Below are 19,147 nucleotides of genomic sequence, written 5' to 3'. Positions count from 1 at the left end.
CAGCTGGTAATGCAATACTTTCATTTATTTCAAAATTATGTCCATCTTATAACACCTAGTAACTTTTCACTAAGAACATTTATCCCTATACAAAACCAACTCAGTTATTGGCATTTTTTGCCACACAATCATGGTATGGAATTATAATCATGTTTATGGTGTCACGGTATTCAACCGATTGAGAGCTTCCAAGCAATTGAAACATCACCTAGAAAATTTAGTTTAAATTATAGATTTTAATAAAAATTTCAATTTCATATGTAATTTACTATTTATAGCTTTTGTGTATAGCTACTGTTACATAAATCTTTTGCTGAATTGTAATTGTTTTATCTGCACATATTGAACAAATAAATACAGTTTTACAGAATTTTATCTACATCCACGCTTCTTATTTCATTTTGACCGGCAAGTTATGACTGGCACACTCCTGTATTCTCATCTCTTCATTTCTTAACGAGAGGTCTTCACACCCAAACAATGTCATACTCCATTTAGTGTTTGATCCAAGATGCGGTCAGTGTAGACACATATATTCTCTTATCCGCTAGAAAACTCTGAGATGCGATCAAATGTTCTCTTCCTGTTGCTTTTCGTTGTTTCTGCTTTTTTCCTGGCTCTACAAAGGTAAGTCCAGCAATTACAATGCTTTTAAACAGCCTGTATATGATACATTTTTACTAAGCTCTTGCGAACAATGATTGTGCCATATCAATTCCCAGAAAAGGCCACTGTTGGTAGCAGGAATGATATTCAACCTTTAATTGCTCTCTTCAACCGGACATGCCTCTGGCCATCAAGGTTCCTTTGCCACTGGACTCAAACATGCAACAACAAGGCCCTCAAAAACACGCACAGCCTCTCCTTGCTGTAAGCTGAGCAGATATCATACTACGTGTACATCATGGAGAACTCACACAATACCAGATTGATTATAAATAAGATTGCGATAAGTATAGATTTGTTTTATTATCAATAAAGTTGCCTTGCTTGTGGAACTTCAACGCACATATCAAACAAGATCTGACATTTTTTTTATTATCCATGATCAACTCAACCTTTAAACGATCATCAAAATGAGCTTCATAACAATCAGGAGCATGAATGCAGTTGGCTGTACGCAATCGTATCCTATTGACATCGATGGTTTTATCAAGGAGGAAATGCCCTGCCCTGATTTGAGGACATAGAATAAGTCACTTCTTGTTATCAAGGCCAGATGTGCAGATAGAGGTAGCAGAACAGAGAAGTTATAAAAAAAACTATTTCATCTTGTTGACAAATAATAGTAATTTCTAGCCCATAATTGACCAAAGTGTTGGATTTGTACTAGCTTGTTCTCATGCAGTGTAGACAGACAGCTGTAACTAATGCATGTCTTTCTCTCAACTGATGCACAAGCTCCGATAATTTACTCATATCATTGATAGATTTTGCCAAATGCAGAGGTTTGTTTAAAAAAATTGGTAAACATGAATAAGTAAGGCCCTAAAGAGTTGCCTTACCAAAAATTGAAAGAAAAACTGCTTAGCATGAAAATTGACTGCTGTCAGAAACAGACTGCAATATTCTAAACTCACTTGCTTGTCCTGTCAAGTTTCCTTGAATTTGATGTCCCTGTCATGCCTGCAGGTGCTTCTCGCAGACAGAAACTTTTGGCCAGGTGGCCAAGGTGAAGGTTTTTCACATGAAATATGTCTTTCACTTTAGTAGGGTACGTTGCGTATGCCCTTACAAATGATTGGTATGCTAAAATATAAAATAGTCTTGAAAAATGTCTTGCCGTGAACTACCAATTAATGTTTCAGCTGGACTAGACATACATTTCTCATTTTGTATATTGCAAAATGTTGATGAATACTTTTATTTATACTGTTTATATTTAAACTATTTATATTTAAAGTATTTTAGCTGTAGAAGCATCTTGTCTAATGGAGTAAATGTTCATGTTAATATTTAATGAAAATATCAATGTTTGCAAATTGGTTCGGTTTAACAATGCATAGCGATCAAAATACTATTGCCTGTGATATCAAAGGAAATTCCTTCATGTCTAGGTGATTAGTAGTAACTTTTCGCTGAGATTCACTAAGCAAAATCGGACTCACATACATTAAGCATCTAATAGCCCGTGTGCTATATTACACACCTTAATCTTTAATTTATGTATAGACCAAAGAGAAATACGTATTTTATTATATTGTATTTTCTAAAACGATGACAGGTAGCTTAGTAAACTTGATTTAGTGTGCTGGCATTAAAAGCTATAGTGATACATGTTATAATGAGCATTTATCTCCAACAGCCATACTTTTTCATGAATATATATATATGTATATATACAGTGGAACCTCGGTTCTCGAACACAATCCGTTCCAGAAGGTTGGTCGAAAACCGAGTTGTTTGAGATCCGAAACAGGTTTTCCCATTAGAATTAATATATATAAGTTTTAATCCGTTCCAACAGTTTTGATCCGTTCGAATGTTTACCTTTTTAGTATTTTATACATTATTTTATGCATGAAATTGCACATTAAAATGCTGACCAACACATAAAAAGCAATGTATATCTCAGAAAATGTTAAGCAAAATGGCAAAGACACGAATAACATAAACATAACCCAGGCTAATCGTACGTTCGCGTTGTCGTAATCTTCCATACGAAAGATTACGCTAACATGAACGTGTGAAAATAAAAAAAAGGATAAAGAAAAGAATTATGAATAGGATTTTTTACTCGGCTACAGGATGCTCTCTTCTCTTAAAATATCTATCCAATGACACTTGCTTCTGCCTTCTTTTTAGCACTTTTCGGAAGTGGTTCATGATAGTGTCGTTAAAGTCATTGATGACTCTGGTGGCTGCAGCTTTATCGGGGTGGTGGAGTTCGACGAAATTCTGTAACTCGTCCCATTTGCTACACATTTGTTTAATCTCGGACAATGCGACAACAGTTGGTCACGGAGAGAGCGATCTACACCCGTACGCCGCTCAGCATCCCACCCTCACGTACGCACTCACGTGTCGTACCGGCGTTCGAACTCCGATTTTTGTTCGAACTACGAAGCAATAATTTCTTGAATTTTTTGTTCGGACTCCGATTAGTTCGAACTGCGAGTCGTTCGAAAACCGAGGTTCCACTGTATATCTATTCATGGCTTGCATCGTATACTTGCATGTGAAAATATGAAAGGCTCAAGTTTTAGGATATGCCAGATGTGATAATACGTGAATTATGGTGATTCCATTAAAGCTTTTAATCATTTTATAAAATACTTATCAATAATAGTGTTATAAAGTGGTTTTTTGCACGTTATTGAATGATTTCAACGCATTGGAAGTAATAATTTCAAGATATTTTAAAGTTATCTTTTCTTGCCAAATGCAAAATGACCAGGAGATGAAAACTTCTGCAAGGAAAACTTACTCAATATCCAGTGCACCCTTAGAATACAATTACCCTGTTATATGATTTTTTTTCGCCTTATGAAGATTTTTCCGCCTCGCCATTTGAATCTTATTTCACCACACAATGTAACATTACAATGTACTACGTGCAATACATACTATAGGGAGTTCTTACCTTCGAGACAGACCTATAACATGGACGCTGATATTAACTTAAATGAATCTAGCTTACTCCCACATACATAAACATACTTAATCCTAAGTTTTAGTATGTATTTCACTAAACTTCAATTTTTTATTACCAATGTTTCCGGTTTTGTTTTTGCTATAACTTATAGCGAATAACGCTGAACTGAGATAGAGAGCAGGGTTGGTATCTATATCTATATCAAGATATCTATACATCTATATGAAAGAGATTTTAGCAAATAGCATATCAGCATCTTCGGTATTTCGACAAATTCAGCAGTCCAACTGCCAAATTTTAATTTCCAAAAATTTTTTTGTTGATATCGTATGGCGAAAAATGTCGTATGGCGAGGACGAAAAAACATCATGCGTGATATCGTAAGGTGAAAAAATTGTATAACAGAGACATCGTAACCCGAGGGCGCACTGTATCCAATTCATAAATTTTCCATGTTATAGCTCTGAAGGAAAAGACACCAAAAATAACTCACCGGATTTGGCCTGGGCTAGTCTATCTGAAGCATTGTAGGTCCACTCCTCGAGAGATTGCTGGAGAGCCGTAGCCGATTCCTGTATATTACGAGGTGTCTGGCCACTTCCCCGCTTTGCAGGAAGAAGAGACGATTCTTGCTTGCACGCCTTTAGTATACTGTCTAATTCTAGAGGCTTTAGACTGCAAGTTGTGGAGTATGATGAAAAAGTAATGATAGGAATAGTAATGATAGAACAGAAATATCTGGAGAAATATGAACAGCAAAATATTTTAGTGAAGAACAACTCTCACAAAGCATGCTGGAATGTGTTATCAGCGTTTCCACGTACTTACAAATCACAATTGAGGAACGGGATGCGAAAGACATGACAATCATTAAATAGTTATGCTTTAAATATTGTACAAGGTTATGCAAGCCTTAAGATCTTAGATACCAGTACTTAAGAATGTGATGCAAAATAATAAAACAGTCACTATGGGAGACTCTAAGTCAATGCATTAAGTACGTTATAAATTGACATACCTCTATAGCTACAACTATTTGCTCTATTGCAACTGGGCTGCTGCTCATTCCTCCCTAACTTATATAATCTTGTGGTTAGACTTATTTTAAATAGAGAAATATCTGCACAAGCAGATGATATCCAGTAAACCCGAGTTGAAAATCGTAAAGCAGTGAACCTGACACATTAGGTCATACAATTGTAGTTTAACATAATACCTGATTCTAGAAGCACTGAGAATGTCCAAGTATTTTATCTCACTAGGTAAAAGGAAGAGAAGAGAACTCCCAGCTCCTCCTATTCTGGCAGTTCGTCCTACCCTATGGGTGACAGCAAAGAGCAGGCTGATAGATTATATTTGCTATAGTCTATAAACATGCTAATATCTCTGACTTCAGACTAACAATACAGAATATTACTCAAAATTATGTACATATACAAACATTGAAGCTTTATTCTGAATTATTTTATTTTTATTTTATTTACAGCTGAATACAAGTAGAATAAACATATTACCTGCATAAATAAAAAACAATTAGCCTTACAATCAATTTTATATAAACAATGATTTTGAGAGAATCATACTTACAAATTAGCCAAATTTGTCAACTTGAGGCAGGTGCTACCCTGCCACCAGGCTGAACAAGTTGATAATGTTGAGAGAAGCCTAGTAAATACCAGTATTCATGTTTGAAGTAAAGAAAAAACAAACAGTTTGTACTGCAAATCATACAAGTTAGATGACAAGTGAAGCGATGATGTCATAGTCTAGTACAACAAATTTATACTGCAGGTACCTTATATAACTATCTACTTTTTACAAAATTGACATCTTATCATTAAATAGAATGAAGTAAGTTTTTATTGCACCACAAATCATGAGCAGAGCTGGAGTTAACCCCTCTTATTCATTGATCGCGCTACGGCGAATAGGAGAAAAAACCCTCTCACCTGTGTACATAAAGTTCTGTGGTGGCAGGAGGAGATAACTGAATAATCCAATCAACCTTTTCGATATCCAATCCTCTAGCAGCAACATCCGTGCACAATAAAATACCAGTTTGTGCTTGTGCAAACCTAGTATAGACTTCACTGCGATACTACAGCAGAAGGAATGACCAATTAGTTTTTTCTTAAGATGTCTATGTAACAACAATAACAAAAACCATTGAAGCTGTGTTTGTGCCGAATTGCATTCGAAATGCTAAAATATGACTCATTGTAATTCAATCGAAATAAACCATAAACTTCATTCTTGTTCATGAAAAGTGTCACACTAGTAAATCACACGCCTTTGGTATGTTATAAACAGGTAAAACCTTTCGAAACTTACTACTAGGACCTACCTTCTAGTACATGTCTCTATGCAGAGTAAATTAAGACCTACCTTCTGATCCATGTCTCCATGCAGAGCAAAAAGATCAAAAAATTCTGAATTCTGCTCGTCATCGCTGAGCTCTGATGAAGAGTCAGCCGGTGACGCCGAGTTGATAGTACCTTGGAAGAGCTGGTAGTAGAACTGAACAAGCTCTTGGGAGGGTAGGAATATGATAAGTTTGTGTGTGGTCTTTGAGTGCTACAAGGTATGACAGGTGTCAAAAAGAGCTCTTAACAAGATTGCGCAATCTATGGGCAAAAGGGAAATAAGTGACAGCAAGTAGGATGAGCTCTGTGCTGACTTATCAAGCAAACAATAATGTAACCAGATGGCCTACCTTACATTTTTGCAGCATAAAAGCGGCAAGAGTGACAAGACGAAGTTTGCAAGGAGCCACTATAAAGTACTGCTTTAGAGAGGAGGGCAGGGCAAATGTAGAGTCATCTCCACCTGCAGACTAAAATGAATGGTTGTGAGCTGACCCTATCTAATCGACAACATATATTTCTAAAAGAACACCAAATAAACTGACCCTAAGAACAAATTAACTGCCATCTCTATAAACCACACTAAGAGAATAAACACAGACAAGGATTTATAGTGTTTAAAGCAATATAATGCAAAATTAAACAAAGAGTTGTCATGTTGGGGAAACAAGCACCTGCTGTGAGATGTCACTGGCTGCCGATACGTCAACTGTGATCGGATCTGTAAGAGCCACGCTAGCTAAATTCTTTACATCTGTGCTAAGGGTGGCTGAGAGCAGAACTGTCTGGTAGCGTCTCCTCTCCTCGCGTTTTATGCAACGCATTATCTCTGCTATATCCTTCTCAAACCCCATATCAAGCAACCTATTAAGGGAGAAGACAAAAAGATGTAGAGAGGCTGTGAAGTAGTAGGCTAAGTGAAAGTAGATCAAATTACTTCACCGCCCATTTTGTGTAATAATACATGAAACGGGCCTTTTTGGCTCTAAAACTAAACATTTAGTTGTAAAGGGTGTGATAAAAACGGGTAGTCCGGTAGCACGGGCTAGCCTTGTCTGTGACAATTCATACTTTGCTCCATATAAGGAAAACAATGTCTAAATACAGCAGTCAATCCTTCCTGATAAGTGTTCATCCTCTCAACCTTTGGCTCTGGGTTCACTTAACTTACTAGTGTTCTAATATGTTGCAGTGCTGAGGTCTCTCATTTTACTATCATCTATCTATCATATTGAAAATTCCAGTGCGCTGGTCACTGAAGATTGGAACTAAACGGTCTTCAGAATGTTGGATTTAGACAGATGCTATTGTAAAATTAGCTTAAACTGTTATGAGAGTTGTCTGTACCTATCTTACTGGAGGTCTAAATAAAAGAGGTGATAATTCTTAATTTTGTAGGTAGTAACTGCAGAAATGTCGACGATGTATCTGCAACTTTATGGCTAACTAAATATGCCACAAGTACTTGCCGAGTGTTCTACAAACAGATTATTAAAGAGCTTTCATTTATAGTTTTTGGTAACACGAGAACCGTACAAAAACTCGGCACTGATACTCGCGTGCAAATTACTAAACACTGCGGGAACAAAAAGCAACTACCATTTCCCAGTCATAATGACAGCGCAGAATGGTAGCTGTGGTAGTTGTAACTTGATGTGTGGATTATGATAGATATTAAACTATCCCCACTTTCACTACTAACAACTGGGTGTAAAAGTCAGACTCAACTGGTAAAGTACAATTACAGACTGTGAACTCTTCTGCATCTCATCCTACATATGTTATAAAAAAGCAAGTCAGGACAACAATCACAATTTACTAACTAGACAGTTGAATAGTTTTGACATTCACAACTGACGATTTGGTAAAATGAAGGCCTGCCACGCGTAAGAATTGTTGGAGGCCTGCCTGTGACAGAAAAAAATGGCTGGTCTGTTGAAAAGATGAACTATAGCCTGTCTTCCTATCTAAACCTATCATTTTTCACCCTTGTTGATATTGACTATACATCGCGCTTCCATCACTTGATAAATCTTTTTCTCTCCAAGTTTTCTACACACAGTCAATGTTGCACATGAACTAATGCACTCTTGAAACAGGACAACTGATAAACAATTTCTATGAAATATGGAAGAGAAATCTTAGCCTAGATAATCCTTTTACTAAACTTGAATAACTAGAAAATGGGGCACTTTGATTCCTGCGTCCATTATTCAGGTGTGGCTAAATTTGTTCCCATGTTGAAAAACTATTAGCTTATAATATTTTCATATAGAGTGAGTTTTTATACATCCTTTTCAAGACAATTCCCTTGCACCTCATATCAGCTAACAATGTGACTGGAGAAATTACAGCTCACTAGAGACCCTTTCAATCTTATTATGAAAATTTTTCTAAACAACAAATTGGCTAAGATTACTCTGCAATTGTGTTTAAACAACTGATAGACAGTTTAAAATGAGTTTTTATTAAAATTTAGATTGATATTAAAGGTAAGAAGCCCATTTGTATTGTAGCCATTTATAAATTAATCGCAAAGGTAAATGATGTTCAATCATATTATCTATCAGTGAGCTATTTGATGCCCATAATGGTGAATTGGAGTTCGATAGAATTTGTAAATATCTTAAGAAGCCACACCATAAACTATAAATAGTTCGTAGCGGTACATTGTTTAACGTTCAATGAAATGATCCAATATTTCATCAAGCGTTAAAAGGCAAAGTGAAAGCTGCACTGTAGCATAAGGTCTAACTATTTGTTAGTAAGTGAGTTAAATAAATAACAAGTCATAGAGTTCTGTAGTGAATTTGGCATGAGTCACTGGCACACACCTGCCCCTACTTGTCATAACTAGCAGAAAAGAGTATGACTCACCTGTCTGCTTCATCAATAATAAGGTGTTCGAGTTTAGAGAATGATAGAGAGTGGGTGCTGTTACAGTGGTCCACAAGTCTACCAGGAGTCGCTACTAATATGTTTACACCTTTTCTCAGTCGCGCCTTTTCCGATTTGCGAGACTCTCCTCCTATCACCAGTCCCGGTACAATCCATATGCAACTCTGTTAATTATTGAAAATAGTGACTTTATTGACAACTAACTTTGTTCTATCAAGTACAGTATAACTAACAGTACAAGTATAACAGGCCATCCAATTTGGAAAAAACTGTTTAATTCAAGTTGGGAGTTGTCAGCTTAATACCCTATTAAACCTTATCAAAGCAAAAAGAAGATAACTCCTTGTAGTAACAGATGTCCACTCGTACACCAGCCTTTGGCATAAGTATTTGAATTATTTGAAATACTATCAACAAATATAATTCATATTTATGAAGTATAAAAATAAGCCAATCAATATAGATGTAATTGTCTAGATTTTCTGCAATCTGGTTTAAGTTTTCATGATGAGAAGCAAAGCTTTTTAGCCATTGATTATAATTGATATGAATTTATAGAAAGAATTCTGCAGCGCTTGAATATCTCCTTTTCTTGCTGGTGATTAATGTTATTAACATATATAATCAGAGCGGGATGAAATATCCATTGTTAAATGATTCACCATTACAAACTAGCCAAATTAGAGAACTTTCCCTCCAGGCTTTTATAGAATCCATTCATTCTCAAATTCCTGGCAAGCTGATCATGAGCTTAATACCTCTGGTTAAAACTCTCCGGTTTGCACAAACATATGGCTTAATGTTAATGAGTTTTATTTTAACTCTTTTCTGTAAATAACGAGATCTTCAGATGTATATGAAACGAGATGCAATGATTTCCTGAAAATGGAAAGCGAGGCCATCCATCAGGAATCAGACGGTTAAATAACGAAATGGCCAGAATATTACCTGTAGAAGCTTCTTGATAACAGCTAAAGACTGGAGTGCCAATTCTCTAGTTGGTACGAGGATGACGGCAACCACCCCATCTGATCGCTTGATCCTCTCCTGTTTCGACCTGAGTATCTGTATTAAAGGTACTGCGTAAGAGAGGGTCTTGCCAGAGCCCGTCTGTGACTTGAGCAAGGCATCGCGACTCTCAAGCAGCTGCGGTATAGCCCTTTGCTGCACCTCCGTCATCTCTGTGGCACACATTCGGTCGAGACAGGAGACCTACAGAAAACACACGATGCAACCACAAACTTGTACAGCCAGGATGAACAAGTGGTATAACTTATCAGAATCCAACTAGACAATCAAATAACGACATCTTTGTTGCCAACGGATGTCGTACAGTAATGTACTAATATGCAGTCACCAGGTGTGGATGGAGAGGTAGCTGGGAGAACTTTTTTTTGCTGAACACTTGCTCTTCTATCTGACTTACTTCCACCCTAAAAATGGGAATAAATGATATGTGTGCAGTTTCATTTCAAGCTAGCTTAGAAATAAATAGAAAATGTAGTTTCATTTTAGACTTATAAATGGACAATTCCGTTTTGCTTCAACTTAGCTGAAAAGTACATGAACAAATAGATAGCAATGTGGTTACATCTCAATGAGCAGTTTAGCAGTTTCTACTCACAAGTACAGTCAAACCTCTACTTACAAGTACAGTCAAACCTCTACTCACAAGTACAGTCAAACCTCTACTCACAAGTACAGTCAAATATCTACTTACAAGTACAGTCAAAACTCTATTTACAAGTACAGACAAACTCTACTCACATGTACAGTTAAACCTCTTACAAGTACTGTACAGTCAAATCTCTACCTACAATTACAGTTAAACCTCTACTCACAAGTACAGTCAAACCTCTACAGGTACAGCTAATCCACAATATGTTAAGTTAATCTTCCAACATGCATTTTGTAAAGTTCCAGGAAGCATATGGCTGTAGGACCTCAGGTATTGCCTAACATATAACATTCAGAACTTCTCTAAGTAATGCGATTGGTGAACAGTCAAAAGATGACCCGAAAAACATCAAATTATGAAAACACATTGACATTAGCTCAGTTGTTACAATCTTACCTAGTTTAAGTTATAGCAATTGCTCCACATATCTCTATCAATGCCTCTAACAACAAGCCTATGCAATGCCCAGCTACATTTCCCCTCATGTGTGTCTACTGTATGGTAACAAGGAAAATGTTTTTGCTGGTTAACGCTTTATAAATTTATTACTATTTAATTTTTACACAATAAACTAAACAAAATTTCACATTTAGTTGTTTACATAGATCCGTATGATGCATTTGTTTTAATGCCACATTTGTGTACTATTACCCTTTTAATTACTAAATGTATGCATTTTGAACCATGAAACAAATAAAATGAGTTCTAGAGCATTCTTTTAAGAATAATAGCTCCAACATGCAAATGTTTTCCTATACAAATGAGACTTGGTGAGAAGCTACACTCGTTTATAGAGGTTCGGTTAATTACTTGATAGACAACTGCAGCTCTGCACAAGTTTCATAGTGACGCAGAGCTTACTCTGGAATGCGAGGAATCTCAGGGTTTTTGTTGAAGAGGGAAGATATGACATCTTGTTTTGGCTTCTTGCTCACCACAGGGTTGGTTGTTATGGAGTTGACCTTGACTTTTGCGACCGCTTGCTTTTCCATGTTCTCCTCAGAGGTGGGAGAAACTGTTGTTTTTTGCCTCTTGCCTATTGCAACATTATGATTATATATTAACTTTTTATGTATCTCCTATAATGTTATACATGTATTTTAATATTATAACATAATAGTATTTCATATATTATTATCATATTATAGCAACATCAAGGTTATATGTATTAACTATTTATGTACCTCCTATATTATATTTTAATATTATAACATAATATTTTATATTATAATATAATTATATATAATGTTTACATTAGAGGTAATTATTTTTAGCAATAAGCTGGCATTGAATCCGGTCATATAACAATTCAGCTTTCAAGTCTTAGCAGAAAGAAAGAAAAGAGTTATATCTCGCTTCTATAAATGTTACATCAAACAATTCTAAAATGTTTATACTCTCAAGAACGCTGAGCACCTGCTTTCTCCAACTTAGGTTCGTAGGTTCCAAGTTTTTTCCTGGTAGTCAGGTTGTTCCTCACCAAATTATCAAATTTGATCTTTTTCCTTATACGTATTCGGTGTTTCTGAATAAAAAAAAAGGAAAAAATGATAACATAAATCCGAAGATAAAAGAAGATATAATCAGCGAAAAGTTGCTACTGTGTTTATTTCTGTATACCGTGTTTGTTTTTGTGTACTGTGTTTATTTCTGTGTACTGTGTTTATTTCTGTGTACTGTGTTTATTTCTGTGTACTGTGTTTATTTCAGTGTACTGTGTTTATTTCAGTGTACTGTGTTTATTTCTGTGTACTGTGTTTATTTCTGTGTACTGTGTTTGTTTCAGTGTACCGTGTTTGTTTCTGTGTACCGTGTTTATTTCTGTGTACCGTGTTTATTTCTGTGTACTGTGTTTATTTCTGTATACCATGTTTATTTCTGTGTACTGTGCTTATTTCTGTGTACTGTGTTTATTTCAGTGTACTGTGTTTATTTCTGTGTACTGTGTTTATTTCAGTGTACTGTGTTTATTTCAGTGTACTGTGCTTATTTCTGTGTACTGTGTTTGTTTCTGTGTACCGTGTTTCTGTGTACCGTGTTTATTTCTGTATACCATGTTTGTTTCTGTGTACAGTGTTTATTTCTGTGTACCGTGTTTATTTCAGTGTACTGTGTTTATTTCAGTGTACTGTGTTTATTTCAGTGTACTGTGTTTATTTCTGTGTACTGTGTTTATTTCTGTGTACTGTGTTTGTTTCAGTGTACCGTGTTTGTTTCTGTGTACCGTGTTTATTTCTGTGTACCGTGTTTATTTCTGTGTACTGTGTTTATTTCTGTATACCGTGTTTATTTCTGTGTACTGTGTTTATTTCTGTATACCGTGTTTGTTTTTGTGTACTGTGTTTATTTCTGTGTACTGTGTTTATTTCTGTGTACCGTGTTTATTTCTGTATACCGTGTTTGTTTCTGTATACTGTGTTTGTATACTGTGTTTATTGCTGTGTACCATGTTTATTTCTGTATACTGTGTTTGTTTTTGTATACAGTGTTTATTCCTGTATACCATGTTTATTTCTGTGTGTGTCCGGCCAACGCATAATTCAAATATGCAAAAGCTTAAGGAATAGCTAAAACAGATAAGTGAAAAACGTTTCTTATTTATCATCCTACACACCTTCAAGATTTAAAACAGCTTATAGACAGCGGCAGGTAATAGAGTTGCCACTTGCTAATTTTCTTAACTCCATGATTTTGAGTAACTTAAGCTAGTCTAAAACTATATATAAATCTCAATGTTTGTCTGTCACCTGTCTGTGGTTCGTCTGTCCGGTTATAGCAATAAAGTTTTAGTAACAAAAAATCATCTTTGTACTAGATTAGAACTCTTGAAAAAGAGGTGAGTAACCAACAGGCTAAGCCGTTCTTATTACAACCATCGCTCTTCCCATATTCTGTACATATACACTTTTCATGATTACACATGTTAAACTGTTAATCAATACGATGCGTCCTAGGGTCACGACTACGATGCCCTGCTGTAAGAATTTTTTTGCCTTACTATATGAAACACAATGTATTCTGTTCTTGTCCTAGAAAGATGAAATTTTTTTCCAATTTTTCCGCCATACGATATCAACAAAAATGTCTCTTACAATTCAATTTTGGCAGTCGGTGGAATGATTACGATGAAAAACGAAAATGTCGATATACTAATCGCCGAAATTCCTCCCACAACGCGTGAAAGAGATATGATGCTTGCTCCCAACCTCAGTTCAGCGTTACTTGTGATAAGTTATAATGAAAACGAAACTGAAAACAGATGAGTGATAAAATTTTAGCCTAAGACAAACTTGCAGTTTGGTAAAACACATAATAAAACTTAGCTTCAAGTATATGTTTAGTAAGCTATTCATTTAAAGGTTTATTATCAACAAAATTCACATTACAGTTATTTGGTATCATAAGGTTCACCATGTCTTACTCTGCTGTGTTCTAGGTGCAAAATATGTGGAAATGTGATAACAAGCTCTTAAAAGATCAAATACGAACAGTTAATCGCAGCCATCATGAAAATGCCGTAATTTAGAATCTACATAATAAACCAAAGTTACTATAGGTAACTATAGTTACTAAGGTTAACATATTATTTTGCTACTAATTTTAAATATATACAGTGCATATATAAAATTGTTTTGACTTTTACCAGGGAGTGTTTGTATTAGATAATTACTATGGGTTTCTATACCACTCTATACTACATTTTCGCCTTATGATGCCAACAAAAAAATGAATTAAAATCATATAACTGTATAGTGAATGATTTTTCATTATAATCATAGCAAAACAGACTTTATCTAGCCATTACTTCCTTTGCAAACACCTTTATAATTTTTTTAATAGTTCTCTTGATTTATTTCAACTGCACAAAATACTTTTCTCATGATATGAAGTTTAAAAGTTAGAATGGCAACTGTTGTTATACGTGAAATAAAAATAAATTTTCTGGGCATTCAGTTAGTCTTTACTATAATAAGAGCCGTGTTCGTCTTTCCATCTGGGATTAAGAACAAGGAGTGCAATTCATAAGAATCAAACCTATACATTCGACGGAAGCACGGATGTGAAGCCAAGCGCACTACCAGTAAGTCATGCAGCCAGCTTGCAACAGCCTGGAGTAATCATACTTATAATCGTTACGCGGCATGATTTCTCACGCAATCATGATCTTCATACGTGCTAGATAAAAAAAATTATTTGAAAATATGGCATGGTATATGCGTGGTGTAGTGATCAGTGCCTATTTCTGCAAGACTAGGGTTTCTGACTTCAATTCCAGGGCGAAGCAGTTTTTACGGTAGCATACTTTATCGCTATAGCTGGACATATGACAGACCAACAAACGCATAGATTCATATAGAAAAATTTACATAGAAAGATAAACGGAACTTGACTAATGACTGTAGCAGGTTTGAGTGAGTTATAAAAAGGACACAAAACTTTTTAAATATGATGCAAATAAAATGAGATGATAATTCTAAGGTTAGGTTGAGGATCCAGCCCCATGAAAAGCAGAACCTGCCATTCCTATTCAGACTTGCCGCATGTACATAGTACTCTAAACTAGCACAGCTAGTTATGACAGTACTTTAAACTAGCACAGCTAGTTATGATAACACTCTAAACTAGTACAGCTAGTTATGATAATACTCTAAACTAGTACAGCTAGTTATGATAGTAATCTAAACTAGTACAGCTAGTCATGATAACACTCTAAACTAGTACAGCTAGTCATGATAACACTCTAAACTAGTACCGCTAGTTATGATAACACTCTAAACTAGTACCGCTAGTTATGATAATACTCTAAACTAGTACAGCTAGTTATGATAGTACTCTAAACTAGTACAGCTAGTTATGATAATACTCTAAACTAGTACAGCTAGTTATGATAACACTCTAAACTAGTACAGCTAGTTATGATAGTACTCTAAACTAGTACAACTAGTCATGATAACACTCTAAACTAGTACAGCTAGTCATGATAACACTCTAAACTAGTACCGCTAGTTATGATAACACTCTAAACTAGTACCGCTAGTTATGATAATACTCTAAACTAGTACAACTAGTTATGATAGTAATCTAAACTAGTACAGCTGGTCATGATGGTACTCTAAACCAGTACAGCCAGTCATGATAGTACTCTACACTAGTACAGCTAGTTATGATAGTACTCTAAACTAGTACAGCTAGTCATGATAGTACTCTAAACTAGTACTCTAGACTAGTACAGCTAGTCATGATAGTACTCTAAACTAGCACAAATAGTTATGATAGTACTCTAAACTAGTACAGCTAGCCATGATAGTACTCTAAACTAGTACAGCTAGTCATGATAGTACTCTAAACTAGCACAGCTAGTTATGATAGTACTCTAAACTAGTACAGCTAGTCATGATAGTACTCTAAACTAGTACAGCTAGTTATGATAGCTAAGAATGCTAATAAGATGTTGATAATCGATACTAAATGTTGATGTTGCGAAAAGACGACAACTTGACTTCAGAACTCTTCACATTTAAACTCACAACTAAATTCAATAATCTATTGTAAAAAAAACAGTGTATCAAATGAATCAAAAGCATGGCAGACAGAGTCGAAACATACCTTGTCATTCCCCATCCCCTTCTTCCTCACGACAGAAGATGATTCCCCAAGATTAATGTTAAGAAGCATACTATTCTCTTCCATTCTGTAGAACTTGGAGATAGCGAAACTAAAGTAACAACACGAAACAACTCAAGTACTTTCCTCTCATTTATTGGTATCAAGTGGCAGAGCTTTAACAAACACAATCTAATTTTTATTAAATAATCAAAACAATAAAATGTACAGACATTGCATACAAACTCAGTATTTATCCTAATAAAGTGCAACAAAAGCAGCATATACTGATAGTAATGTGTGAGATTTAAAACCCATAGTTTACACACACTTGCTGACTGTATGAGGCACTTATAAAGAGTTGTTTCTAAAAGTCTCCTACACCTGGTCAGATTACATACAAAATGTGATACGGTACAAACTAGATATTACATATTCACCAATTTTTGTTTGTGAATGGTATCCACACACTCTCCTGTAAACACCTTTTCCTGAAAGTTTATATTAACTTAAATTCATAAACCCTAAATGCAATCTGGAATTCTTGAAACAGGTGAATTGTGTGAAAAAGAATTTTGAGCTAAAATGCTAGAGTTGACAATATTGAAACATCATAGAGTAACATAATATAACGAAATTGACCACCATATTATATTGAATCTAGTTGCAGTGGACCTATTTACTATCCACAAAGTAGAGCGAGCATAACAAAGCCCTAGAACAGCGCAATGGGAGAAGAAGTAGGCTCTGAAGATACCCAATGTAAAAATGTTTAACACAGACCTGAAGGATATAGTATGTGTCAAAAATATTTTTCCACATAACCATAGAAATTACTTGAAAAAACCTTCACAATGACATGAACACTGAGGACAAAACTGCCTATGAGACTTAAGAACTTGGGGACATTCGGAATGACAGAAGAGTGTCATGGACTGTTTATTCCTGTCTGGAAAGAAAATGTGTGCCGTGTAACTAGAGTGGTAATGGAAATTATGGGACCACCTAGTAAGTTTTTGTGCTCTTTTTCATTTAAATTGCCATAATTAATTTTATATATACAGTAATACTTCAACTTACGAGTGCTCCAATGTACGAGAAACTTGAGATACGAGCCAGCTTTTAAGCAAGTTTTAGCACTAACATACGAGCCATGTTTGAGATACGAGCACGTGAGTCAGTTGCCAAGTATGCCGGAGGTGTTTTATGAGAACAGCATCACTCTGTATTTTTCAACTGCTCAGGTTATACTTTTGTACCGTGTTTTTTTTTGTGCGCGATTTTCAGTGCAGAATTATGTGAATTAAAAGTACTGTGCATTGACCGAAAGTTTGCCGGTAAAATGAAAGATAATGCAAAGAAAAAGCGAATGATAACAGTTGATATTAAACGGAAAATTATTGAAAAATATGTGAAATGTGTATGCGTGATTGAGCTAGCTCAGCAATATGACAGAAATACATCCGCAATTATCAAACAAAAAGATTATATTTAGGGCATTTATTTAGTTCGCAAAAGGACTAACCATAGTTTCTAAACGGCGCAGCGATCTTCACGACCGCTGATGGAGAGATTGCTCAGACATTGGATAAAAGATAAATGATCGGCCGGTGACAGCGTAGCTGAAACGATGATATGTGAAAAGGCCGGTGCTATCTATCAAAACTATAAAAATGGACATTCGGACAAGTTGGCTAGTAGTTGTGCATTAATCCTTTAGGATGACACCTGTGTTCGTCATAATCGCAACATGTTGAAAGGGCGGACAAAGGCAAATGTCCTTAGATAGGTTTATCTTAAAACGGCCGACTAGTCGTGAAAGCTAAACCAAGGAAAAATTAGCTAACTAGCGAAAAACTTCAAACTATGAACAACGAAAATTTTTTTAATTATGTAAAGTTAAAAATGAAAGTTTGCCTTCAGGTTTGCTTCTAAGTTTGTCTTTTAAGACATTGATAAAATCTAAATTTATCAAAGTCAACTGTTGTAATGAAGGGCAGCTTATATCTCCCTCCCTGGCAAATGCTAGCGCTAGCTGCTATTTTATATATTTAACTTTACATTTTAATTAATCACATTTCCTTGCATTATTTTTTATTTGTTGCTTTTTGAAAGCATGTGGTAAGTTAGGACAATAACCAACATGTTCTTTCTGTTCCGATATCTTGTTTTGAGTGTTTTATTTGCATTTTTTAGAGTATGGAAACCAATCAATATATATTTAATTGTTCTATATATAAATAAATTGCACCAACATGCGAGTAAATTAACATACGAGCTCAGTCTCAGAACGCATTAAGCTCGTAAGTCGAAGTATGACTGTAGCTAACAAATATGCAGTCCCATAATTACGATCACCTTTTTATATTTTCCTAGTGGCTATATTATATGTATTATATTATCCAAAACACACAATTAAACTTAAATTAAAAGGTAAGTATGTTCTTCATATTTCTACTAAACTGCAGGTCATACTTAAAGCCATTTTAATTATTACCCAACAGAAAAATTGACCAAAATTCCTACAAGGCTAGTCATCCAACTTTCAGCAAGGATTCAATATTTGTGTTTTACAACTGAGTGTGCCGCTTGTCAGGTTGCGCCATGATAAAGTTACTAAGGCTATTTGTACTGACTTCATTGATTAATTTCAGACTACCTTGTGTAACATACAGTGCATCTGCACTACTGTCTTACAACAATGAATAAGATCAAAGCCTAATAGCTGGATATATTTAGTTGTTCAGGATGATAATAGTTGTAATAGATCTGCAAGAAGTGTCAGTAGTATATGGTAACCGAAGGTTTCCGCCTTTATCCCATAACTGGAATGTCTTCTAATACATATATTGTTCTGACATCGAGCGGATAAGCAAATACTGGTGTTTGGGACTGTTATTTTGGAAGTTGAATAGCAGATACCGTCCCAGATTATTTATTTACAGCAATATATTTGGGGTAGTTTGATGGGGTTTTAGACGAAATGTAAGGTATACATACAACACAAGG

At 35.3% G+C, this 19,147-nt stretch overlaps 1 protein-coding gene across 1 annotated transcript; it reads right to left on the bottom strand.

The window, feature by feature from the left end:
- Positions 1-7: 7 nt before the first annotated feature.
- LOC137396999 (ATP-dependent DNA helicase DDX31-like) lies at positions 8-16,245 on the bottom strand. Its single transcript, XM_068083283.1, has 14 exons — positions 16,142-16,245; positions 11,951-12,059; positions 11,396-11,570; positions 10,214-10,289; positions 9,805-10,068; positions 8,836-9,020; positions 6,633-6,822; positions 6,309-6,428; positions 5,981-6,169; positions 5,545-5,693; positions 4,812-4,913; positions 4,089-4,270; positions 1,581-1,749; positions 8-619 (listed from the first exon to the last, which is right to left on the bottom strand). The coding sequence occupies exons 1-14, from the start codon at positions 16,223-16,225 to the stop codon at positions 541-543; spliced, it is 2,073 nt and encodes a 690-aa protein (XP_067939384.1). The 5' UTR covers positions 16,226-16,245; the 3' UTR covers positions 8-540.
- Between the last annotated feature and the right edge of the window lie 2,902 nt (positions 16,246-19,147).

The sequence above is a fragment of the Watersipora subatra genome, chromosome 5 (assembly GCF_963576615.1).
Source record: "Watersipora subatra chromosome 5, tzWatSuba1.1, whole genome shotgun sequence".
Lineage (NCBI taxonomy): Eukaryota > Metazoa > Bryozoa > Gymnolaemata > Cheilostomatida > Watersiporidae > Watersipora > Watersipora subatra.
Note: the sequence above shows the minus strand (reverse complement) of the source record. Positions and strands in the feature narration are given on the sequence as shown.